At 42.9% G+C, this 25855-nt stretch overlaps 1 protein-coding gene across 6 annotated transcripts in view; it reads right to left on the reverse strand.

The window, feature by feature from the left end:
* CSPP1 (centrosome and spindle pole associated protein 1) overlaps positions 1 to 25855 on the reverse strand; it is a 174670-nt gene that overhangs the window by 136932 nt on the left and 11883 nt on the right. For 4 of the 6 annotated variants that reach the window (XM_075920580.1, XM_075920579.1, XM_075920582.1 and 1 more), the window contains exons 4-5: positions 16281 to 16377; positions 2297 to 2397 (exon numbers count right to left, since the gene is read on the reverse strand). In XM_075920580.1, coding sequence (XP_075776695.1) covers positions 2297 to 2397; positions 16281 to 16377 — 198 coding nt within the window. Of the gene's footprint in view, positions 1 to 1268; positions 1293 to 2296; positions 2398 to 16280; positions 16378 to 25855 lie in introns of all 6 variants that reach the window. The other 2 variants (XM_075920578.1, XM_075920577.1) reach the window with 1 other exon arrangement.

Below are 25855 nucleotides of genomic sequence, written 5' to 3' on the forward strand. Positions count from 1 at the left end.
TTTGGACGTTACCAAGTAAAATACTCCAAGAGCTGCTCAGAATCAAAGTATCACCTTAACTGGAGACTGAAATCAGTTATCAAGGTCTATTCTCCTCCCCAAACTTAGAAAAATTTAATATGGCTAACTTATGTATGAAACAAAGGAAATATTAATATCTAATTGAACCGCAATTAGAAATGAAGTTAACAAGCAGTAATTCTTGCAATGAAAATATTAAATACAAAAGTAAAATAAAATTTGTTATTCTATGGACATACAGAAAATAATAAAGCAATTAATTATACAACAAGATTTGCATTATTAGAATGTTAAATTAAAATTGTATATTACAAATTAAAAGAAAAAGCAGTAATTGTTGTACAAAGGGTCACTTACAGATTAAAAGCCAATCATTACAGTTGCTATTGCCATGATAATTCTATTGCATTCCAGTGCAATTATTAACACTGAACATATTCAACATTAAGAGTTAGAATTTCACATAAAAATATTCTGTAATTTGAAACCCTACATAGAAAATATATTGCATTTAGTCTCTTAATGCTTAGTTTCTATCATGCTAACCATTATTCGTTTCTTTAAGAAGCTTTAATTTAAAATTACTTCAAAGGGACCCCACTAAAATTGAAAAAAAAAATCACTATTCTGTCCACACCTATTTAAATTATAAATAATGCTTAAAATTGAAAACAAATCCCAATTTGTTTACTTTGTGCACTTGGCACCAAAGTTTAATGCATAGACAGTTCCACAGTTCCCCTATGCAGTCTGACAGTTTCACCTCACTGAAGAGCCACTTAGTGGAACAAAGGAGCAGGAAGCTCCCGATTAAAATGAAATTATTTTTCTTGACACATTGTACTGATTTGGTACTCTTTCAAAAACTTTCCTAATTTCAGAAAGTCCCATTAAAAATTCTTTATGTACAGTGCTTGTCTAATGTAACTGATGAAGACTGAGGGGGTATGTTTTATAGCAAGTCATCTATCTTTAGAAACAAATTATTGAATAGTCAGCATGATCTAGCAATGATAGCAAATACAAAGAAGAAATCAATCAATGTTGTACAATATTATTAATGAGAAATAATAAGCATAGTGTATCATTTTACACTAAGCAAGCATACAAATACTATTAATCACAACAGCAACACACACACACAACACAAACACTACATGATTTTTTAATGTTTCATTTGTACAAATCTGATTGTAACAAAGCAAAAAGCTAATTTGGTGGGGAAAGACACACTGCTGGCACCCTACCTTTCTTTTTGCTTGTGAAATACCCTGGAAGTCAGGGAAAACAGACTATTCATAAAGTGTCCCCCATTAAAACCATTTGATTATAACCAATTAAAAAAAAAACACTTTTTAAAAAAACTCTGTATCCATCTATTTTAAACAAGCTGACAGGCAATAACCCCAGACATACACAGCTGCAAATTACATTAAACTAAATTTCTCATTTAACTTTGAAAAATCTGATTAAAACTATATTTAGAATAGTCAAAAAAGATGAAAATGATGCCATGATTCTTCCATACAAGTTTAAGTTTTAAATCATCACAGTAGCATCTCATTCAGTGTACTAAGCAGAACAGCAACAGCCTTCTTTATAATCAAACATGCAGAATTGTGAAGTCTCCAAATAAGAACTGAAGCACCATATTGGTTATATGAACAGTCTTACCTAAGGTATTACATCATAACATGGGTAATCACTTGTTAAGCAAATACATGTTTGGAATATTAAATACCCAAGAAGAATAAAAAATGATAGAGAAAATTTTAAATTACTTTAATCAAGTTGTACTACTGTAATTTGAAATTTGAAGGCAGCAGAAACTCTGGGGTCAGGTCTACACTAGACCCGGCAGGTCAGCTTAAGGTACGCAACTCCAGCTACTCAAAATGTATAGTTGGAGTTGGCTTTCCTTAAGCTGAGCCTTGGTGGTGTCCACACAGAAGGAGGCCAATGGGAGTAAACTCTTTTACTCCTCCCAGAAAGAGGAATGCTGGGAGTGCCCTCGGTGTGCAGTTTAGCAGATATAAATAGACCAGTATAGACCAGCTAAATTGAAGGGTAGAAGATTGACCTCCTGTCAATCTTCTCCTAAGGGTAAACATGCCCAGGAAGACTACAGCATATTACTCCTCATGGTGTTGGCATTGGAAACCATCTTTATACTGGAACCAGGTATTTGAAACTGAAACAGCTCAGAATAAAGTAAGTCTTGTCCTGGTGGTTTTATTTTTTGTTAAAATCAGAGACTAATTTCAAGAGGTTTTACCTGAGAAAGATATCGTCTATAATCTTGTCGAAGTTCCTCTTTTAGCTTATATTTCTTTCTTTCATATTCGTCTCCAAGAGGCAAACTCAAGCCATGCTCATCTGTAAAGTTTAATACAATTCTTATTCACCTTCTATTAAAACAAAACAGTATAAATGAGAGTTGTATTGCTTGCTGGAAAAGATATATTTGGCTTTTTATCAGAAGTAACACAAAGGAAAAAACTGAATTATTCAGACAATAATCATGAAAATTATGTTATGAAAGTTCAACTTAAAATAATCCTTTCATGTTTTAAAACAATCATGCAGAAAGCAGTATTTAAATACAGTTCCTGGTTTTTTTCCTAATTATAAAAAGTTTTCTCCCTTTAGTCCTCATATTTCATTGTCTTAGAAGCAAATTTACCACAATCTGAATATAATCATTGTTTTGAAAACGTTTCTGTACAGCAATATTTTAGATTAAATATAAATTATAAATATTCTATGGAATAATCTTGAAGTAAATAATTTCTCTTTAGAAACAACTTTTAAAAACAAGTAGTCCTTGTCCTGTGGCACCTTAGAATTAACAAATTATATATATATATACACACATACATACACACACACACACACACACACACGTCCGTCCTCGGCCCACATTTACGAAGGCGCATGGCTCCTATTGTAAATGCGGGTTCGAGTTACGATGACCCCGACTTGCGACATTTCCCCCGGAACCTCATTTTTTGAGGAGTACAGGATCTTTAAAAAAGGGTTTTATTTTCAAAAGATCCCCATCTAAACAGCGGTTTTTCTATCGAAAAGCCCCGTGTCGAAAAAACCGCAGCTGCCATTATGCAATGAAGCGTGGGAAATTTAAATCCTGGCTTCATGTGCCATTTCGAAGTGTCTAATTTACATCCCTTTTTCAAGAAAAAGATGTTGTCTAGACACAGACAAAGGTACTGGGGCAGGAGGGTATCTAAAGTTTCATTGTTCAATGTCATTGAGTAAGACAGTGAAGATGATAATCACAACTGGATAGAGACCTAGGAGTTACTGGCACATTTACTACTGTTATTAAAAGCTGAGGTAGGGGCCTATGCAGGGAGAGGGTAGACAGATAACACTGAAAAGAATGATTTTAGATAGATTTGGAATGCTTTCTTTTTATAGAAGCTTTTGAGAGGGACTAGGGAAGCAAAAATACTAAAACTAAATTTCTGCTAATTTTGTGGACAGTTCTACTTTGAGTGATAGGTTTGTTCTTTCACTTTTGCTGGTTTTATGCATCGTTTTATGCAAGTTTTTAAAGTGCTTGTACACAAATGCTAGAAGTCTAAAGAATAAGATATGTGAACTAGAGTGCCTTGTGTTAAAGGAGAAGATTGACATAATAGGCATCACAGAAACCTAGTGGAGTGAGGAAAATCAATGGAACACAATCATTCCGGGGTACAAAATATATCGGAAGGACAGAACTGGTCATGTGGGTGGGGGAATGGCACTATATGTGAAAGAAAATTTAGAATCAAATGAAGTAAAAATCTTAAATGAATCAACATGTTCCATAGAATCGCTATAGATAGTAATTCCCTGCTCTAATAACGATATAACAGTAGGGAATCTATTATCTACCACCTGACCAGGACAGTAATAGTAACTATGAAATGGTAAGAGAAATTAAATAGGTTATCAAAATAAAGAACTCAATAATAGTGGGGGATTTCAACTATCCCCATATTGACTGGGTACATGTCACCTCAGGACGAGATACAGAGACAAAATTTCTTGATACCTTAAATGACTGCTTCTTGGAGTAGCTGGTACAGGAACCCACAAAGGGAGAGGTAATTCTCGATTTAGTCCTGAATGGCACGCAGGATCTGGTCCAAGAGGTAACTATAACAGGACCGCTTGGAAATAGTGACCATAATATAATAACATTTAACATTCCTGTGGTGGGAAGAACACCTCAGCAGCCCAACACTCTGGCATTTAATTTCAGAAAGGGGAACTATGCAAAAATGAGGAAGTTAGTTAAACAGAAATTAAAAGGTACAGTGACTAAAGTAAAATCCCTGCAAGCTACGAGGACACTTTTCAAAGACACCATACTAGAAGCCCAACTTAAATGTATACCCCAAATTAAAAAACTTAGTGGAAGAACTAAAAAAGAGCCACCATGGCTTAACAAGCATGTAAAAGAAGCAGTCAGAGATAAAAAGACAACTTTTAAAAAGTGGAAGTCAAATCCTAGTGAGGTAAATAGAAAGGAGCATAAACACTGCCAAATTAAGTGTAAAAATGTAATAAGAAAAGCCAAAAAGGAGTTTGAAGAACAGCTAGCCAAAAACTCAAAAGGTAATAATAAAATGTTTTTTAAGAACATCAGAAGCAGGAAGCCTGCTGAAAAACCCGTGGGGCTCCTGGATGATCAAGATAAAAAAGGAGCACTTAAAGATGATAAAAAGTCATTGACGAGCAACTAAATGAATTCTTTGCTTCAGTGTTTACGGCTGAGGATGTTAGGGAGATTCCCAAACCTGACCAGTCCTTTGTAGGTGATAAATCTAAGGACTTGTCACAGATTGAAGTGTCATTTAGAGGAAGTTTTGGAATTAAGTTTATCAATTAACAGTAACGAGTCACCGGGACCAAATGGCATTCACACAAGAGTTCTGAAAGAACTCAAATGTGAAACTGTGGAACTATTAACTATGGTTTGTAACCTCTCCTTTAAATCAGCTTCTGTACCCAATGACTGGAAGATAGCTAATATAACGTCAATATTTAAAAGAGGCTCTAGAGGCGATCCCAGCAATTACAGACTGGTAAGTCTAACGTCAGTACCGGGCAAATTAGTTGAAACAATAGTAAACAATAGAATTGTCAGACACATAGAAGGACATAAATTGTTGGGCAAAAGTCAACATGGTTTCTGCAAAGGGAAATCATGTCTTACTAGTCTATTAGAGTTCTTTGAAGGAGTCAACAAACATGTGGACAAGGGGGATCCAGTAGATATAGTGTACTTGGATTTGCAGAAAGCCTTTGACAAGGTCCCTCACCAAAGGCTCTTATGTAAATTAAGATGCCATGGGATAAAAGAGAAGATCCTTTCATGGACTGAGAACTGGTTTAAAGACAGGAAACAAAGGGTAGGAATAAATTGTAAATGTTCAGAATGGAGAGGGGTAACTAGTGTTGTTCCCCAAGGGTCAGTCCTAGGACCAATCCTATTCAACTTATTCATAAATGATCTGGAGAAAAGAGTAAACTGTGAGGTGGCAAAGTTTGCAGACGATACTAAACTGCTCAAGGTAGTTAAGACCAAAGCAGACTGTGAAGAACTTCAAAAAGATCTCACAAAACTAGGTGACAACAAAATGGCAAATGAAATTTAATGTGGATAAATGTAAAGTCATGCACATTGGAAAAAATAACTCCAACTATACGTATAATATGATGGGAGCTCATTTAGCTACAACAAATCAGGAAAGAGATCTTGGAGTTATCGTGGATAGTTCTCTGAAGACAACCATGCAGTGTGCAGCAGCAGTCAAAAAAGCAAACAGGATGTTAGGAATCATTAAAAAAGGGATAGAGAATAAGACAGAGAATATCTTATTGCCCTTATATAAATCCATGGTACGCCCACATCTGGAATATAGCATACAGATGTGGTCTCATCTCAAAAAAGATATACTGGCATTAGAAAAGGTTCAGAGAAGGGCAACTAAAATGATTAGAGGTTTGTGTGACTGGGGATCCAACCCCCGCACTGACAGCGGCCCAGAGCCAGCGGGCCGTGGCATGGGTGGAGCAGCCAGCACGGGGCGAGAGAACGCACCCGGGGACACCGTACATGCACACCCTCCCCCAGGGTCAAGCCGGCGGGCGTTAGGACTCGGGGACGCGGGGCCGAGCCGGGGGGGGAGGCAAGCCGGGAGGAGCAGATAAGGGAGGAGGAAAAAGCGGGGGAGAGAGAACAGGGTCTGGTGTCGCTCTCAACCCCCGTTCCAGCCCTCAGACTGAGGAAGTGGCGACCACACCAGGGACGTGGAGCCAGGGGACCCAAGCACTGGGAGCCGCCAGGATTGACGGGGCAGCGGACCATGGAGGCTGGGGTGGATGGCGGCCGGAGGAGGAGGACAAACGGACGGACGCCGGGCCTCCAAAGAGACTCCCCAGGAACACGGACGCAAGCCACCAGAAGGATTGAGGGCCCATGCTGCAGGAGCAGACGAAAGGTGGACCGAGGGGGAGGGCGCATGGGGAAAAAGGGGCTGCAAGCCCGCAGAGCCCCCACCCCAGGGTGGGGGGGGAACACTCCCGGTCCCCAGGACTCAGCTACAGTTTGGAACGGGTCCCATATGAGGAAAGTTTAAAGAGATTAGCACTTTTCAGCATGGAAAAGAAGAGACTAAGGGGGGATATGATAGAGGTATATAAAATCATGAGTGGTGTGAAGAAAGTGAATAAGGAAAAGTTATTTACTTGTTCCCATAATATAAGAACTAGGAGCCACCAAATTAAACTAATGGGCAGCAGGTTTAAAGAAAAAAAAAAAAAAAGGTAATTCTTCACACAACACATAGTCAATCTGTGGAACTAACAGGGTTTAAAAAAGAACTACATAAATTCATGGAAGTTAAGTCCATTAATGGCTATTAGCCAGTATAGGTAAGGAATGGTGTCCCTAGACTCTGTTTGTCAGAGGGTGGAGATGGATGGCAGGAGAGAGATTGCTTGATCAGTACCTGTTTATTCACTCCTTCTGGGACATCTGGCATTGGCCACTGTCGGCAGACAGGGTACTGAGCTGGATGGACCTTTGGTCTGACCCAGTATGGCCATTCTTACATTGTTTACTCAATACATTTTTGAACATAATGGACAAACTTTGAACTAATAAAGAAATTAATTATAAAAAATTAGTACACTGTTACGTCTTTAAGTGTATTTAAACAAACTTTTACAAATATAGTGTATTACTTTACATGTAATTTTTGAAGTTATTAAAGTGTGATTGTACTGACTAGTGACTAACACACTGCTAAATGCTCAAAAGAGCAGAGAAGGAAAGAAACCTCCCCCCCCCCCCAACCTCTAGTGCAATTTAAAGCAACCTCTGGGCTGTTCTAGATGACATCAATTTTATCATGGTTCCACAGGCCATAAATACATTCTCAGAAGACACAGAGGCATGACATAGAGCTGATTATGTCAGCTGTTGCAAGGTTTTGTTTCTCATTTAAGACAGCTTTCAGGACACTAATGTACATTGGTACAAAATATATTCACTTTATTTCATTTTTTTAAACAATCTGAGGGACTGTTATAGTAATAAGGCACTTCAGGTCATATGGTATATAGATCTCACTACTTCTGTGCCTCTAATCTGCATGAAGCATGACAAAAGCAATGACATGCACTATGTCATAACTTATTCCTTTATGACATGCAAGGTGGCCGATTCCACTATGGTCTGACATTATTTCACTTTCCTTTTCTGGACTAGAAGCATTTCTGGTATCTTATGAAGACTCCACACTTCCTTTTTAGAGTCTCCTTGCTTTTTTACCACCCCTGGAATAACCACTTCCACAGATAGCACTCTCATGCTAGATCTTCCCTCTGTGGTTCCATCAGAGACCACATTCAGGGAGCCCAGTACCCCTGTCATGGCAGAGAAGATTTCTACTGAAGGACAGATTTTGCTTCAGCCCTTAATCAGGAAGCTGAGTTCCTTATGAATTGAATGAATGTATATAAACATCAAATTTGATGACCCAGTTCAGTATCTGGAACATGAATAATTTGATCTTGCTAGTTCAATTATTTTAAATATTTTATTAAATATAGCTGATTTTTAATGATCTATTGGGAGGAAAATTAGGAGGGAGGTAAACATCAAGCAAGACACAAAAATGAGATCCTAAAATCAGTGTATTGCCCAGCTGTTGAACAGAAAAGAGTAGATTCTGAGCTACACAAGTACAGATCAACGTCATTGTTCTCCATAAAACCAGAAGTAACCTGCATGATCTTCAGTGGAATTATTCCAAATTTACGTAGGTATGAGAGATCAGAATATAGCCCAAATGATCTGTTATGCCACATACAGCGAAAACAATAATACTGTAAGCAGAACTTTTATTGCACTGTCTTTGGGGCCATTTTTTTCAAACGTATCATACATAACAATTAAAGGTTTAGAAAATGTGACCTGTTGGAGAAGACTGAAAGAACTGGGTTTGTTTACTCTGGAAAAGAGATGAATGAGAGGGAACGTACAGTTTTCAAGTATTTAAAAGGTTGTTACAAGGAGGAGGGAGAAAAATTATTTTTCTTAACTTCTGATGATAGGACAAGAAGAAATGGGCTTAAATTGCAGGTAGGGTGGTTTAGGTTGGACATTAGGGGAAAAAATCCTAACTGCCAGGGTAGTTAACCACTAGAATAAACTGCCAAGGGAGACTGTGGAATCATTGGAGATTTTAAAGAACAGGTTAGACAAACACCTGCAGGGATAGTCTTAATGGTGCTTGGTACTGCTGTAAGAGGAGGAAACTGGGTATGACAACCTCTCACAGTCCCTTCCAGTATTATGATACTATAAATATAACTTCTGATCATGCTGAAACATGAAATTATTAAACTGAGTTGTACCTTTTCACCCCACTACTTGGGTTGCATTCCTTTTCTGACAAAAAAAACAACAGCTATTGTGTCACTACTTACTAGAACATTAAAATAATGCCAATATATGGTCATTTAGGAATTTCACTAGTTATCACTATACTGTACAGTGTGGGCATGAAAATAGACTTCAAATCCCCCTGGATTAAAACACTCAAAGCCCTAGATACTTAAAACATAAAATCTTTACTAGCTCTTATTAGTAGTGTCCTCTGACAGATGAGCAGTTCTTAATCTATTCAATGACACATGTATTAGTCACTTCATCATAGCACATTAACAGCTCATATTACTAATACATTTAATGAAACTGAAAGGGGCTTGTCGTAGGCATAGGGATGAAGAGAAAATCCTTAGTCCACCAGTACTATTTTCCTTTAGGTTTCTACTGATAAATCCATAAGACATTAATGATTATAGTAAACTACCTTATTGAACAACAACAAAAGTGGCAAAAAATCTGAGGCACGTACTTATTCATGTGATGTCTTCCACCCAAGTTTATCCTGGATGACTTCTAGTGGCAATCAGCTCTTAATTGTCTTTTTAGGTCATTTCTAGTGATGTCATTTCACGTAAAGTAACATTAATGACAATACTACATAGCCCTCTGTTTTAAAATGTAGGCAAGATGTTTTATTTTTCTTTTTAACCTCTCTTAATACTATGAATAATATAAAGTCAACACACGATTAAACAGACCATATTTTTATATACAAGCCTTCCTACTCCTACATAAATTCAGGCCCTATTTAAATCAATGGAATTTTTAGCATTAACTTCAATAGGGCCAGGAATTCACTTAAAAAAATCAATTCAATCAATCACATTTCTGGAGTCATCACAATTTTTTGATGGTTATTTTTTTCCCTGCTGAAATGGTAACAGTACCTATAGAAAATTAAATATAAAATAATTTATTCACTAGTTAATGTAATATGAAGCTGAGGAGAGGCATAGAAGATAGTCATTCCTCAGCTCTACTTTTTCTGTATGCATTGTAACTCACTTGTCTGCCATCAGTGTTCCCTTTAAGATGCCACAGGTGTTTAATCAGCCCTGGCCAGTCAGAGGCACAGGGCTCTGTGAATGAGCTGACCAATCTGATGGGGCTGATTAATCACCTGTGAAGCTGTGCTGCCTTGCAACTTAGAAAAAATACTCACTGTCATGTCTATTATGTATCATATATATTCTCAGAGCAAGGACCTGTCTTAAGTGTTTCTGTGAAGCCTCTAGTAGAGTCATGTCAAACACGCAGCCCAATCAGATTTTTTTGCAGCCCACGACTACATCTTTATAAATTTTCTAAGTGCGGCCCGCCCGGATACACTGTTTACAGGGGTGGCCAACCCACAGTTCTCGAGCTGCATGCGGCTCTTTAATTAAAGAAATGCAGCTCCTGCTGGTTCTGAGCCACATGTCCAGACTGCTCATGGCCGGCTGCTCTGCGCACAGGTCCCAGCACCTGTTCACGGCCAGCCTTTCTGTGCACACGTCCCAGCACCTGGAGGGAGAAGCACATGGTGGCGGTGGCAGCGGCTCTAGGACCCAGGCACTAGGTTAGAGTGGGGGGGGGGGGAAGGGATGGGCTGGGAGTGCCTGGCTCTGGGGGAGGGGTGAGGCATTGGGTTAGAGCAGGGAGGCTGGGGGTGCCTGACTCTGCAGGAGGGTGAGGGCATTGGGTTAGAGCAGGGGGGGCTGAAGCACCTTAAACTCAAAGTCTTCATGGATGCAAATAACAATTTTACACATAAAATGATTGTAATATATTCAAACAAGACATGAAAAAATATTATGAAATATACCTAAAACATAATCTATAATAATAAATAATTATGACTTTCCAATAGAAGTACATTTTCTCTGGTGGCCCTGAAAGCTATCAGTTTTCGTTTGTGAGGCCCTCAATAGGCTTCGAGTTTGACATGCCTGCTCTAGTACATTTAAGGCTGCTACAAAATACTTAGCACTTATCTTCTGAACATGTGAGTGAAATGAAAGCAATTGTGTTACATCTACAAAACACTTTAAAAACATCAATCCTCACAACATTTCTGAGATGGAGGTATCACCAGCCTTATTTTATGGATTAGAAAACTGAGGGAAGAGGGGTTAAGTGATTTCCAAAGCCACAAAAAACAGTTTGTGCTACAGCCAGGATTAGAAATCCCACTTATTATATGAGTTAGTATTTGAAATATACTGCATATTTTTCAATCTTACTATATATTTTAAACGTGTGTCTGTCTGTATGTCCATCTGTGAATCCATTTGTTCAAGAACTCTTCCTAAACGGTAAGAGCTAGAACCACATTTGGTTTGCATCTTATCTGAACTTAAAGTAAGGTCAGGGTTTGGTTCTGCCAGGGTAATGGGATGTGTGTGAAATGTGACTGTTTAGTATCAAACAGAAAGGGAGGAGTGGGAGAGTAGGGACAATTAAACTCACACATGACCACAAAAGGCAGCAAACTGGGGGGCAGCAAACTGGGGGGCCAGGAATGACCACGGGGGGGCTGCTTTTGGCCAGTAGCACCCACCACCCCAAGCTGTCCCTAGGGCAAAGCCAGGGGCACACGTGTCACCGCATTCCCCATCCCGGGGGAGAAGTTAGTGGCCTGGGGTGCAGAGCACCCCCCCATTTTGTTCTGGCCCTGGGAGAAGCCGGAGAGTAGGGTCTGCAGCCCCTGCCGCCCCAGGGAGAAGCTGGTGTCCACCCCTACCCTCTGTCCTGAGCCCTCCACCCCATCCCCTCAATCCCCCTTCCTCCCAACCCCCTGCCCTGAACCCCTCCTAATCCCCCAACCCTGACTCTCACCCCCCATTCACCCACAGCCTTCTCCTGCCCTAAGCTCCTCATATCCACATGCCCCGGCTCTGACTCCTGTACCTCTCTGCACCCCCATCGCCAACCCCCTGCCCTGAAAGACCTGAGCAATGCCAAGTAAGTCTTCTAGTACTAAATATAGGTGCCATTTAGGAAGCTTAACTTGCCTTTAGAAACCAACAAACCCAATTATATGACTACATCTTGAACCACTTCCTTTAGCATTATCTTGACAGATACTTATTCCATGAAGCCACCACTGCCTATTAGACAGTGATGCACTTTAGAAATATCATTTTTTTCATTTTGAAACTAAAAATATCCTTGCAGTTTTTTGGAGTTATCAACTGCACACATTTTTTAAGAAGCCACACACACTAGAAATTAACACTGATAGCAGTGCCATCTGCTGGTTCAGCTGACATTAACATGCATCACTAAATAAACTTTGCAGTTTACATTCTATATTTCAAAGAAGCAATTTCACATGATTTTACTAAGACACACACACACACAAAAAACAGAAAATGATAATAGCAGCATTGTTTCCCTGAAAGGAGCTGGAGAAAGGACATCTACACATTTTTTTACCAAGGCTTCAGGATCTCCTCCAATTTTCCATGCTCATTCAGTCTTAATCTCTCAGCACATTTGTTGTCATATTTACAGAAAAGATGTTAAATTGCGGTTAATTGACTAGTCGAGTAGTCGATGGAATTTCCATCGACTAGTCGATAGGCACTTCCACATTCCTCCTTTGAAATGTAGAAGAGCCCCTGCTGGAACTCTGCTACATTTCAAAGGAGGAATGCAGAACTCCATGTGCAGCCTAGGGCCAGCGGGAAGTCCCCCTGACACCGGGCTGCATGCGGGTGTGCTTACTTTGAAATGTACAAGAGTCCCTGGGGGGCTCTTGTGCATTTCAAAGCCATGGAGCCCGTGGTCAGCAGGGGACTCTCCAGCTAATCCTGGGCTCCATGGCACTGCCCCTTTGAAATGCCAACCCAGCACCTAAACAAGGGATAGACTGTTTAAAAAAACCCACAAAGAGCAATACCAGCAGCTGATGGGACAATGCACTTTGAAATGTCTTACCACAGGCAAAGTTAGGGGGCCCATACACAATGCAAAATGAATATGTTCTAAACCAGTTTAAAAAACACAGTCACATGCAAATGAAGGCCTCTAGCAAGGGTGAAATTGTTAGCTTTGCAATGCTTAACTCACATTTGGCAACATAAGTATTGCTGATCTTCAAAAAAAGCACCAAAAAGCACCAAATTATGTTTATGCTGACACCCTCTGTTGACATAACATAGCCACATCATTAGCTCCCCCATTGACAGAAAGAGCAAAGGTGGGCATGCATCCATTAGTGCCTGGTGTCACCTTCAGTCGCTAGACACTGTGGGAATGCACAACGTAGCACTAGGCATTTTAGGAACATGAAAAAGGTCCCATCAGCTACCTCTTTGCTTCCCAATCCTACTAGAGCTTCCATATTATTTTCATTTCAGGTTACTTGCCATTTTAAACAATGGCAGTCCTTACTGCACACTCCAGAATCTGCTGTGAGAAATCATGGATCCCAAACTTCTCTCCCATGTATTCTTCAATGTACTTAGGACATCATGCATTGTGGCAGGGCTACTTATGCACTCAATAGCAGAGGGAGAAGACTTCAATGTGGGAAAGAGATGCATTTCTGTTTACATTGCTGCAGAGTAGCAGAGTTCAAACCGCTGGCCAGCGTGGTTCATCAGGCATTGTGGGAAATATTCTGAAGTTCAAAAAAATGTTAAAAAAAAAAAATCACACTACATCGGTGGTCATCAACAGGTCGATCGCGATCGACTGGTCGATCACAAGGCCTCGACCAGTCGATCGCGAGAAGTCCTGTCCGCCCCGCCCCATTTCCCTCCCACCCCCCAGCACTACCTACCTCAAGTGAAAATGGAGGTAGTGTCGGCTTCCCGGGGATGGACAGAAGTCCCGCAGCTTAGCGCTAATTCCGGCGAATCCGGAAGTGCGCTACCTGCTCTGCCGGGTGTACTGTGGAAGGGAGCATCGGCTCCCTGCACTGCACAGGAGGGGTGAGTCAGCCCCGGGGGAGACGCGCACGGGGTTTCCCAGCGCGCGCGGGGGGGGTCGGCCCTGGGGTAGGCATGCGAGGGACTTCCCTGCGCCGCGGGGGAGGGGGGTTCGGCCCTGGGGCAGGCACGTGCTGGTTTCCCTCGGGGGGGGGGGAGGGAGGAGAGATCCTGGGAGGAAGCAGATGCAGGGGACTCTCTGCCTCCACTGGCTCGCCAGCCCCCACTCCCCTGTCCCCAGCTACAGAACGCTATCCCCACTCTCCTCCCCACTCCCCGAACGCTGTCCCCACTCCCGTCCCCAGCCACAGAATTATGTCCCCACGCTCCTGTCCCCAACTACAGAATTCTGTCTCCACTCCTCTGTTCCCAGCTACAGAACTCTATCCCTATTTCTGTCCCCACTCCCTAAACTCTGTCCCCACTGGCACCCTGTCCCCTACTGCAAACCTATCCCCACTGGCACTCTGTCCCCTGCTGCAGAACCCTGTCCTCTGCCCTCTCAGCACCCTGTTCCCTCTCTCCTGCTCCCAGCCACAGAACTCTGTCCCCATAAAATATGTAATTATAAATGCTTCATTTTAGATTTAAATAGCATGAATAAAAAACAGACCATTTATTTCATAACTATAAATACGGGATTTTAATTTTATATATCGCATAATTTAAAAATAAACTGTTTATCAGAGTGTGTAAGTAAGGGTTGGGGATAGCAAGTGATAGACAGAAGGAGAATAGAGAGGGTGGGGCTTCAAGGAAGGGGCAGGGCTTCAAGGAAGGGGCGGGGTAGTAGATCTTCGCCTATTCTGAGATTTAAAAAGTGATCTTGGGTGTAAAAAGGATGGAGACCACTGCACTACATGATTGTTGATAGTAAAGGAAAGGGGAGAGTCAAAAAACCCTCAAGAGGTAGAAGTTTGTCACAAAAACTGGTTGTTTGTCACGACTTCTGTCACATGCAATGTGCACACACTCTGGGTTTTGTCACCAAAAATGTTTTTTTAGCAACAAAACTTGCCAGTGTAGACAAGCACTTAGTATTAAACAGATGATATACACTAGGGGTGCAGAACCTCACACCTGGGGGCCAGATGCAGCCTCCAGCTTACCTGGATTCAGCCCCTAAGGCTCAGAGTCGTCCCCCCCTCCCAGCATTGGGGAGCCCATGCTGGCACTCCAGCCCCCTGCCACGGGCTGGAGCACTCAAAATCTACTAGCCTGTGCCCTCCTAAGCTGTGGTATGCAAGGGGAATGTGGGAAGTGTCTTTCTCCTGCCCAGTCAGGGGCCATGTCAGTAAGCGTTTGTTTGGGGGTTTTTTTTTGGGGGGGGGGCTTGCTTCTCACTTGTTGCATGCAGCCCTCGACTGATTTTTCTGTGGGTCAGCACACACACAAACTATAACCAAGATTTTCACACTTTAAGTACCAAAATGTAGGCTCTCAAACAAATATACTAATTTTCAAAATAATGAGCACCCTCCACTGTCAACATCTTAAATGGAAGTTGTAAGTGCCTTACACCTTTGAAAATCAAGTCATTTATTTAAGAGTCTACATGTTGACTTAAGAACAGTTATGCCCCCAAATTTTAAAGTCTTGGCCCATGTTTGAAGTCAACCATGTTACAAAGTTAGCTAAAACTGTAATATGGAAAGGGAATAATTGATCATGTTAGGCTGGGAAGATATTATTTAAATAACATGAGATACTGCTTGTTCACAGAGATTAAGTGTTTCCTTTGTTAGCTGCTCTTGCCATCCCAAAGAGTGAGATATTGCAGTTCCAAGTCTGACAGCCATCAAGATGGCCTTTGTCTTTTTTTAGGCTTCTCAAGAAATGTAGTCTATTTGTTTTGAGTTCCTATTAGCCATGCCATGGAGGCTGACAGAAAAAGCCTTCTCACCTTTCTGACTCCAAGCACAAATGCAGAACTTCTTGCAGGAAGCTGAAGAGAAAATGCACCTGAAATACTACCCCAACATACAATTTTGTTCCAACAATCATGCACAAAATGAAGACAGACACAAATCCTCTATCAAAGATTGACAAATTTACATTAGCACAAGACACAAAAAAAACCTCTGTGTAAGCTTGAAAGTTTGTCTCTTTCACAAAAACAGAAGTTGGCCCAATAGAAGATATTACCTCAACCACCTTGTTTCTAGAAAAAAAAAAAAGTAAAGTTAAACTTAAAGGACAAATGCAACATCAAAAAACTCAAGCCGTTTAAAATGTTATAAAAGCTAAATACCTGAATTACAGTGGTGCTCCTATAATTCATCTTTTTTCCTAAACTACACAAATATCTCTAAGAGAGTTAAGATGCTATCAAGGCCTAAAAACATAATCTGTATATTAACGACATATCGTACCTAGAAGATAGGTCTGTTGACTGTTAGGTGGTATATTTTCTTTAGCCATGGATATTAACACTTTGCTGGTCTCAGAAAGCTTCTCTGCACCTTTGCTCTGAAAAGAAAAAAAAGCGTGTGTTTTGCAAGAATAGACAAGAAAATAGCCATAAGATATTGAACCATTTAGCTTTTGAATGGAAAACAGAGGTTTGGGGGTTTTTTTTAATACATGATGTATTTCACTGATTTTAAAAATTACTGTACTACATTTGATCTCCAACAGAAGTTTAAATTAGTTGTGTGCTCACAGGGTTTTCATAGCTTACCCATGTTAAGCATGTCTCCCAAAAGATCTGATCCACTTAACTTGGTACCAAGGTAAGCCAGCTACTAAATCAGTGGTTTTCAACCATTTTTCTTTTGCAGAGCCCTAAAAAAATTTGAATGGTGTTGTGGACCCCTTTGGAAATTGTAAAACATAGTCTGTGAACCCCCAAGACAACAGACTGAAAACCAGGTTGCTAAATTATTCTTTGGGCATGGTGGGTCACAGTTAGAGCATTGTCTTTGTATGCCCACACCCACCTGAACAGTTCAACAGAGATGACTCATTCATCTCACCTCACTCCGTGTAACTGCTCTGAACTAGGGATGTTAAATATCAGTTAAATGAATAGTCAATTAACCTCATGAATTCTTATCAGTTACTCAACTATTCTATAGTCCCAGGGGTGAGGCTGGCACCCAGTGCACTGCAGCTCCACTCTCGAGGAGCCCCCTTTCACTCCACATTGCTGCCTCCCTAACAGAAGTAGCAGTATGGGGTGCCAGGTGGGAGCTGGTCTACAAGGGGAGCCAGTTTAAAAACCGGCTCCCCTCATGGACCAACTGTCTGTCCAGAGGCAGGGCTGAGCTCCCAGACCCAGCACATGCTGGAACTGAGCTGGGTTGCCTGCCTACACTTTAAATGCAGAGCTACAGTGGGGGTAGCTCCCAGACCTGGTGTGAGCCAGGACTGACCCGGGCTGCTGGCCAGCCTGATAAAAAATTTACTGTTGGTGGAGGAGGGAAAATGAGTGTAGCTTTTGCTTATCGGTTAATCAACATACTATTACATCTCTACTCTGAACCAGTATCACTAACTCCAAGTATTCAAAAATCTGGAGTAAAGGCCCCGAAAACCATCAGATTAACGGGGGGAAATAACCATTTGTGATTCTTTTTATTTGCTGTCTGTTTACTAAAATTGCTATAATATATAAACATCAACAGTTATTACATAGTCCTATAGCTCTGCAGGGAACTAGATGGCCTTTCAAGGTTTCTTCCAATCCTCAAATTCTATACAGCTTTAGGCTTCATTGGAATTGTGTTTTCAGGTTCTTCTCCCCCATCCTTGATAGCTAGAAATGTTGTGGGGGTTTTTAAATGAAATCTGAGATTCTCCTGTAAACTCAGGATTCAAGGAGCTGACAGTCCAAGGAAAACACTAAATACTGTGAGGTATTCATAATGAATAGCCTTGGAAGCATCTTAGAGGCTAACAAAAAATATAGATGGTATAATGATACCATCATGAAAGCTCATGATACCATCTACATTTTTGTTAGTCTCTAAGGGTATGTCTACACTTGCACCCTCTTTCGAGAGAGGGGTGCAAACGAAAACATTTGAAATTGCAAATGAAGCCAGGATTTAAATATCCTGCACATCATTTGCATATTTGCGTTATGGCACTATTTCAAAATAGTGCTATTTCAAAATAACAGACGCTGTTAAGACACGGTTATTTCTAGAGAAAACCCCTCTCTCGAAATAACTGATAAACCTCATTGTATGAAGAATAAGGGTTATTTCAAGAGAAGGGTTTTCTCTCAAAATAACCGCGTCTTAACAGCGACTGTTATTTCAAAATAGCGCCATAACGCGAATATGCAAATGAAGCAAGGGATATTTAAATCCCAGCTTCATTTGCAATTTTACATATCTTCATTTGCATCTCTCTCTCGAAAGAGGGTGCAAGTGTAGACATACTCTAAGGCAGGGGTAGGCAATAATTTTTGAAGGGGGGGCCACTTCACAAATTTCGGAAGTGGCCACAGGCCAGCCCAGAAGGGGTGGGACCTCCAGCAGAGTTGAGAGCTACCCTACCAGGAGCTTTGCTTGGCCTGGGGTCCCTGTCCCCTGACCTCTAGCCAATGGAAGGGAGCTGGAGCAGAGGGGAGGGTACCAGGTGCTAGCTTTCTCCCAGAGTTGTCTGGGATGGAGGCTTAGATTTCATATAACAGAACACAGCTTCTGGCCTCACTGCTAATCTGTTGTCCGGCAGCTGCACAAGCCCTTTGAATAGAAGCAGCTGAAAGGGCTCGTGCCTCCAAGCAGCTCCCAGGCAACAGGCCAGAGAGGCAGAGCTGTGAGCTCTATTCAATTGCTTCTGTTTAAAGGGATTGTGCCTCCCAGATGGTTGCCAGGCAATGCAGCCACTCAGCAGGTGAGCCCTTTCAAGAGACAGTTGAAAGGGCTCCCATCTCTGGCTCCCTCATAACACTCTGGTGCCGTGAGCTGTGAGCCTTTTTAAGTGCTTCTATTTAAGGGGCTAGCGCCTTCTCTGTGCCTGTCAGGCAACGTGTTGCCTAGCAGCCATGGGGAACACGAGCGCCCTTTAAATAGAAACAGCTGAAAGGGCAGGCAGCTCCCCACACCTCTAGCACGTTGCCTGAGATGTGTGATTCCTTTCAGCTATTTATATTTAAAGGGCTCTCGTGTTCCCCGCAGCTGCTAGGCAATGCTGCCTGATGGGCGCAGGGAAGGCATAAGAGCCCTTTAAATTGAAGCACTTAAAAGGGCTAAGGGCGGGGCCTGGAACTGCTTCGTTGGCCAGATAAAAGCCTTAGTGGGCCAGATCCGGCCCACTGAGAGGTTTGTGCCCACCCCTGCTCCAACGTGCTGCAAGATTATTCATTATTTTGTAAGTCTTTTTGGCAACAACATTAGGGAGACAGATGAATGCCTGCCTTCTTCTCTCAGCAACCTGAAAATAAAGCTACTATATAGAATCAATAGGTGACTGGGCAAAAAAAAAACATCAAATGAATTTTAATGTTAATTAATGCAAAGTAATATGCACATTGGAAAAAATAATCCCAACTAAGGATGTAAAAGACTAGTCCCCAGCTGACCCTGGGTTCCACGGGACTCTTGTGCATTTCAAAGCAGGCATCCGCGTGCAGCCAGGAGTCAACGGGACTGCCTGCTGGCCCTGGGCTGTATGCTGATTTCCACATTCCTCCTCTGAAATTGACAAGAGCCCCTAGTAGGGGGGTGGTGAAACACTGGAATTTCACTAAGAGGGTGGTGAAGCACTGTAATGGGTTACCTAGGGAGGTGGTGGAATCTCCCTCCCTAGAAGTTTTTAAGTCCTGGCTGGGATTGGTCCTGCAGGGGGTTGGTGCACATAACAAAATTGTTTCTGCACGTGGATAATCTGTGGCAGGCATAGGACCAAGGGGTTCAGAGTGTGGGAGGGGGCTCAGGGATAGGGAGGATGAGTTGAGGCTGGAGAGGAGGTATTTGGAGTAGAGGAGGGGCCTCCAGGCTGGGACCAAGTGGTTTGTAGTGAGGAAGCAGGCTCAGTGAGGAAGCAGGCAACTGGTGTGAGGGTGTGGGCTCTGGGAGAAGTTAGAGTGCAGAAGGAGGCTCTAGGTTGGGATGGGGGTGTCCAAGAGGGAGCTAAGGTGGTGGAACTGGCTCAGGACTAGGGCTGTGGGTTGGGGTGCGGAGTTTTGGAGCGAATTAGGGGCCTGCAGGAGGGGGCTCAGACCTGGGGTGCACGATCTGGGAGAGGGGTCAAAGGCTGGACTGTGGAGCTCTTACTAGGGATGTTAAATTGCATTTAATCAACTAATCAACTTGTCGATTAGTCGATCAATGGGGTTAGCTCCTGGCCCTAAGAGCTAACCACACTGTGGCTCTGCCTTTTAAATGTATTAAGAGCTGGCAGGCTCTTAATACATTTAAAAGACTGAAGTACAGCGGGAGGGACCAGGCGTGAGCCAGGACAGCTGATTTCCGGGTCATGCCTGGTTCTTCTCACTGCACTTCAGCCTTTTGAATGCATTAAGAGCCTAATGGCTCTTAATACATTTAAAAAGCAGAGGTGCAGCATCTGGGACTGGGTGCGAGCAGGGAATCAGCTCTGATTGAGGCAGCAAGGGGAGGGAAGCAACTAGTTGAGTCACTACTCGACTATCAGATAAGCTTATGCTTATCAGATAGTCCACTTGTCGCTTACATCCCTAGCTCTTACTTGGGCAGCTCCTCTTTGTTGGGAGGAGGGAATATGTGGCTCCATGTGGCCCAAGAAGCTCCCAGTGGCCAGGATTCCCAGCAAACAGAAGCTGGGGGCAGGAGGGCAGAGCCTCCAGACAAGAGCAGTGCAAGGACAGAGATTCCCAGGGCTCAGGGCAATGCAGCTTCAGTCAGGGATGGGGCGGGGAGGAAAAGGAATGGCAGAGTGCAGCACCACCTGACATCCTCCCCACCAGGAAGCACTGGCCCAGAACACAGGGATTTTACACGCTGCAGCCTTAGCTTAGGGCCTTAGGTTGCAGCCTTTTCTTAATGTGGCCATGCTGCTGCAGTCAAAGTGCACCTTTCCCTCTAGCCATGGCAGCTCCATGAGCAGCAGCCCTGAGCTACGCAGCCACACAGTCAGAGGGAATCCTGGTATCAACCTTATTAAGAATTTCTCTGATTAGCAACTCCTCTTCTTACATTCCAAAGGAGATAGGCAAGTCCCATAGCCAGCTAGGGCTTTGTAAGACAGAATTCAAAAATGCACATACACACACAAAATGCTGACTAACCAAACTCTTCTCTTTGTGAAGGACACGATTCAGGATAGCTAGAATATAGGAATGCATAAAACTCTCTCTATGTAAGTACTTCCATTACTAAGCAAATTAAAGGTAATCTACAAAATTATAAATGTTTATAGTTTGAGTATTATATACTTAATTCTAAAACAGATTAAGGGATATGCCAGCCCAAGTTTTTTAAGAGAACATTCTCCTACATATAGCTTCAGTATCAAATCACATTATATGCACCAATGAACAATGATGAAGGTAGCAAGGCTGTCAACAAGGTAAGAAAAATAATTTCTTTTCCAACCCTTTTCAAAATAATGTATATGGAAACTTTTGAACAATATTAATGGGAAAACATTTACTGGACCTTCTCCCACAGATAGGTGCATGTTCCAGCTCATTGTTTCTCAACCTTTTCTTATAAAGTACCCCTTTTTACAAAAAAGTATAAGTACCACAATTTTCAGACACCAATTTTTTTTCTACCATTACAACACATTTATTTAAACAACTTAATAGTAGCCAGGCGGGCGATGAAATTTTTGGCTTTAAAAAATACAAAAATAATCAAACACAGTAAAACTTAAAACAAAAATTCAGTTTTCTCCAAATTTCAGTTGTGTTGACGTACCCCCCAGACTTCTCTCGAGTATCCCTAAGGGTACTCGTACCACTTACTGAGTAACACTGTTCCAGCTCATATCATCAGACGGACGCATTTCTAAGAACCAGTTCAGTCCTACTCTTGAAAACACAAGCATGTGCATAACTTTATTCATTGACTTCAGTGGGCCGTCTCACATGAGACTACTCATGTGAGTAAAATTACACATATACTTATGTAAGCAGGGGCTGAACCACTGCTTGTTATCAGTCAGCTAACAGGAGGGAGCTGCTCTGGGGGTGGGTGTGCTCACTCCAATTGTTTAGCTCTGCAAAATAATTAACTGTTAACTGTTGATATGTAAAGACAGCTCATGCCCGGAGGGGGAAGGAATCTGAGGTGTGGTTATGTAAATCCAACTCAGTCAGGGCTGATGGAGGATCAGTGTTGGAATGGAATGTGGTGTATTGTAAATAATTTGGGGCTGTTGTGGAGGTCACAAATCATGCTACCCCTAGATGTGGGAATCGTAAAACATGACATCAGTGCTTGCAGGAGAGACACCATCACTGTAAAAGGTCTCCGAGGAACAAACCTCCCCCCTTCCAGAGTTGAGTGAACAGAGTTGGTGGGGGAAGGGCTAAAGGGCTTGGGTCAGCCTGCTTCATGCCTGCCAGAGGTGAGCTGAAGACTGGTCCAACCTGCCTCTTTCCCCCTTTTGTTTTAAGGACAGACTTGAAGTAGACTCCATGAGGAGTCTTTTTGCCAGTCCGGTGGAAGCTGGAATCTTTTGCCAGTCTAGGTGATGGCTAAAGAGCTGAAATCACTGGTTTGGCCAGGAGCCAGACCTATTGCAGCCAGTGGAGTGGCTGGTGGGAATGATCGGCGGATGGGAATGATCGGCGGGTGGCCAGCAGGAGCGGCAGCAGGCGACCAGTGGAGCAGCCGGTGGGAACGGCCAGCGGACAGCCAGCGAAGCAACCAGTGGAGTAGAACAAGACAGCTGTTGGAGCATGGTGGAGTGACTTGTGGTAAAGGCTGCAGCAGGATCATACGGAGAGGTGGCGCCGTCAGCCTCGGACCACCTAAGGTGCCCCTATCAACTCCCCTGCCCCCCTTTCCACCCAGGTTGGGAGGTAGAACACTGCAGGTGAACTTTTAAACTCTGACCAGGGACAGAGACTTTTGGGGTGTCGGACGCTGGGAGATTTTGGGCTGCTGGACTCCAAAGACTCTTGGGGTGTTGGACTTTGCTCATGGTTTGGGCTATGAACTCTGTGGAATTTTCCCAAGTTAATGCCATATGACTTCTCTCTCTATTTCATTAAATATTTCTTTTCTACACTCAGAATCTGCGTTCGGGAGTGGGGAAACACTGCCTCTCAGAGGCGCCCATGGGTGTGTGAATTTCCCAGGCTACTGGGTGGGGGCTCGAGCTGGTTCTATGTGAGATGGACCCCTAGATATTGAACCCGGCCCTGGTTGCTGCCAGGCCTACCCGGCAGAAGGTTACACTTAAGTATTTGCAAGACTGGGATCTTTATGTAAGATCTTGTAAGAACAAGAAATGAATACAGGCAGTCCCCGGGTTACGTCAGTCCGAATGAAGTCGGACCCCTAGTTACGACCGGAGGGGGGCGCTTCCCTCCGGCGGCGCGGGGGGCGCTTCCCCCCAGCAGACCAGGGAGACGCGGAGCGGCTTTTCTCGCCGCGGAGGACGCAGGCAGCGGGACCACCGAGACGTGCCGCGGTCCCGCCGCCCGCGTCCTCCACAGCGAGAAAAGCCGTTCCGCGTCTCCCTGGTCTGCTGGGGGAGGGGCGCAGCTATTGTGCCCTCCCCCCCCTACAGACCAGGCTTTTCTCACCGACGCCTGGGGTAAAGCAGCCGGGGGGCTGCCGGGTTGGTCCCACAGCGCCGAGGTGCGGCGCTACTGGACCAACCCAGCAGCACCCCAGCTGCTCTGCCCCAGGCATCCCCAAGTCAGCCACTGCTGAAACTGACCAGCGGCTGACTACAGGAAGCCCGAGGCAGAGCTGCTCTGCCCCGGGCTTCCTGGAATCAGCCACTGATCAGTTTCAGCAGCGGCTGACTTGGGGATGCCTGGGGTAGAGCAGCTGGGGTGCTGCTGGGTTGGTCCAGTAGCGCCGAGGAGTGGCACTGCGGGACCAACCCAGCAGCACCCCAGCTTCTCTGCCCCAGGCATCCCCAAGAGCAGCTGGGGGGCTGCCGGGTTGGTCCCGCCGCGCCAAGGGTCGGCGCTACCAGACCAATCCAGCAGCACCCCAGCTGCTCTGCCCCAGGCATGTCCGATTCAGCTGCTGCTGGTCAGTTTCAACAGCGGCTGAATCTGGATGCCAGTTCCGACTTACATACAAATTCAACTTAAGAACAAACCCTATCTTGTACGTAACCCGGGGACTGCCTGTATTTGATACCTCAGAGTCTCAATGCTGCAATGCTAAATACAAATTGACAAAGGGTGGTTTCTCTATTTTGAAATAATTCTGAAGTATTGTTTAAATGAAAAAGTTATTGAATAAATAGTGACAATCCCTTATTGCTATCATGTGAATAAAAATACAGCAAATAAATTTCACATGGCAAAAACATTAACAAAGTTTACCTATGACCATAGTTTTAAATAAAACCAAAAAATTGACATTGTTTTATGTCTTATTTATTTAGGAGCACACTATATACTCAAATAATCCTGGTAATAATGAACAAACCATCAGGTTAAAAAGCCTAATGGTTTAGTGTTCTTATCTGTAGTACGAATGGGACCCAATCAAATTCACAGCCATAAACAATGCATCACAAACTGTGAAATCTGTTGCATGCTTTAACTTTTGCATGCCTTAACCCTATACTATACATAAATCATAGAATACTAGGACTGGAAGGGACCTTGAGAGGTCATCGAGTCCAATCCCCAGCCCTCCTTTATCTAACCTGCTCTTAAATATCTCCAGAAATGGAGATTCCACAACCTCCCTAGGCAATTTATTCCAGTGTTTAACCACCCTGACAGTTAGGAACTTTTTCCTAATGGCAAACCTAAAATAAAGCCCTACATAATCATGTAGATATCCCCTTTTTATCTGTGGATAACTGCGTCCATGTAGATGTGGATATCAGTGGCTCATTTTAGCAGATACTGACATGGATACACATTTTGTATCTAAAACCGTGCAGATCTGCGGGTATCCACACCTGTGGACGTAGATCCTGTTAGCCACAGCTCATTTTTGCAGATATGGATATGGATACAAATTTTGTATCCACGAAGAGCTCTAACTATATAGATTTCATGGGAGAGATCAGCGTTTCTCAAATTGGGGGGTCCTAACCGAAAAGGCAGTTTCAGGAGAGTCACCCGTTACTTTGGGGGGGGCCACAGTATTGCCACCCTTACTTCTGGGCTGTCATTTGAGCTGGGTGACTGGAGAGTGATGGCTACTGGCCGGGCACCCAGCTCTGAAGGCCACACCCACACAATCAACAGCAGAAGCAAGGGTGAAAATACCATACCACAGTTACTTCTGCACAGCTGCTAGCAGCAACTCAGTCTTCAGAGCTAGCTTTGGCTTTTGGCCAAAAGCCACTGCTCTCTGGCTGTCCAGCCATGAAGGCAACATTACCACCTGCAGTAGTGCCAAAGTGACAAGTAGCAGTACCAGTTGCAACCTTTTCCCCACAATTCCTTTTATGATCAGGTGCCCCACCATTAAGATACCATGACATTTCAGATTTAAATAGCTGAAGTCACAACATTTACAATTTTTAAAATTCTATGACCATGACATTGACCAAAATGGACCTCGAATTTGGAAGGGCCCTAGATATGAATAGTACCTTCTGAATTGAGCATACAAAAAAATTGTGCTTATTTGTTTATCCTACATCTAGTGTTTATTTTTTGCATTGCCCAAGCTTGGATAATGAAAACAGACTAATTTATTTCCAGGCAATTTCTCTTTAAGTATTGCTCTCCTGCATGAGAACTTCAATGTTTACCATGTTTGTGTTAACAGAAATAACTGCTCCCATTTGAATTTAGAAATGCCATGAAAATTTATTTTGGTCTTCACATTTGTGAATGTCTATTTAAAATTAAATG

The sequence above is a fragment of the Pelodiscus sinensis genome, chromosome 2 (assembly GCF_049634645.1).
Source record: "Pelodiscus sinensis isolate JC-2024 chromosome 2, ASM4963464v1, whole genome shotgun sequence".
Lineage (NCBI taxonomy): Eukaryota > Metazoa > Chordata > Testudines > Trionychidae > Pelodiscus > Pelodiscus sinensis.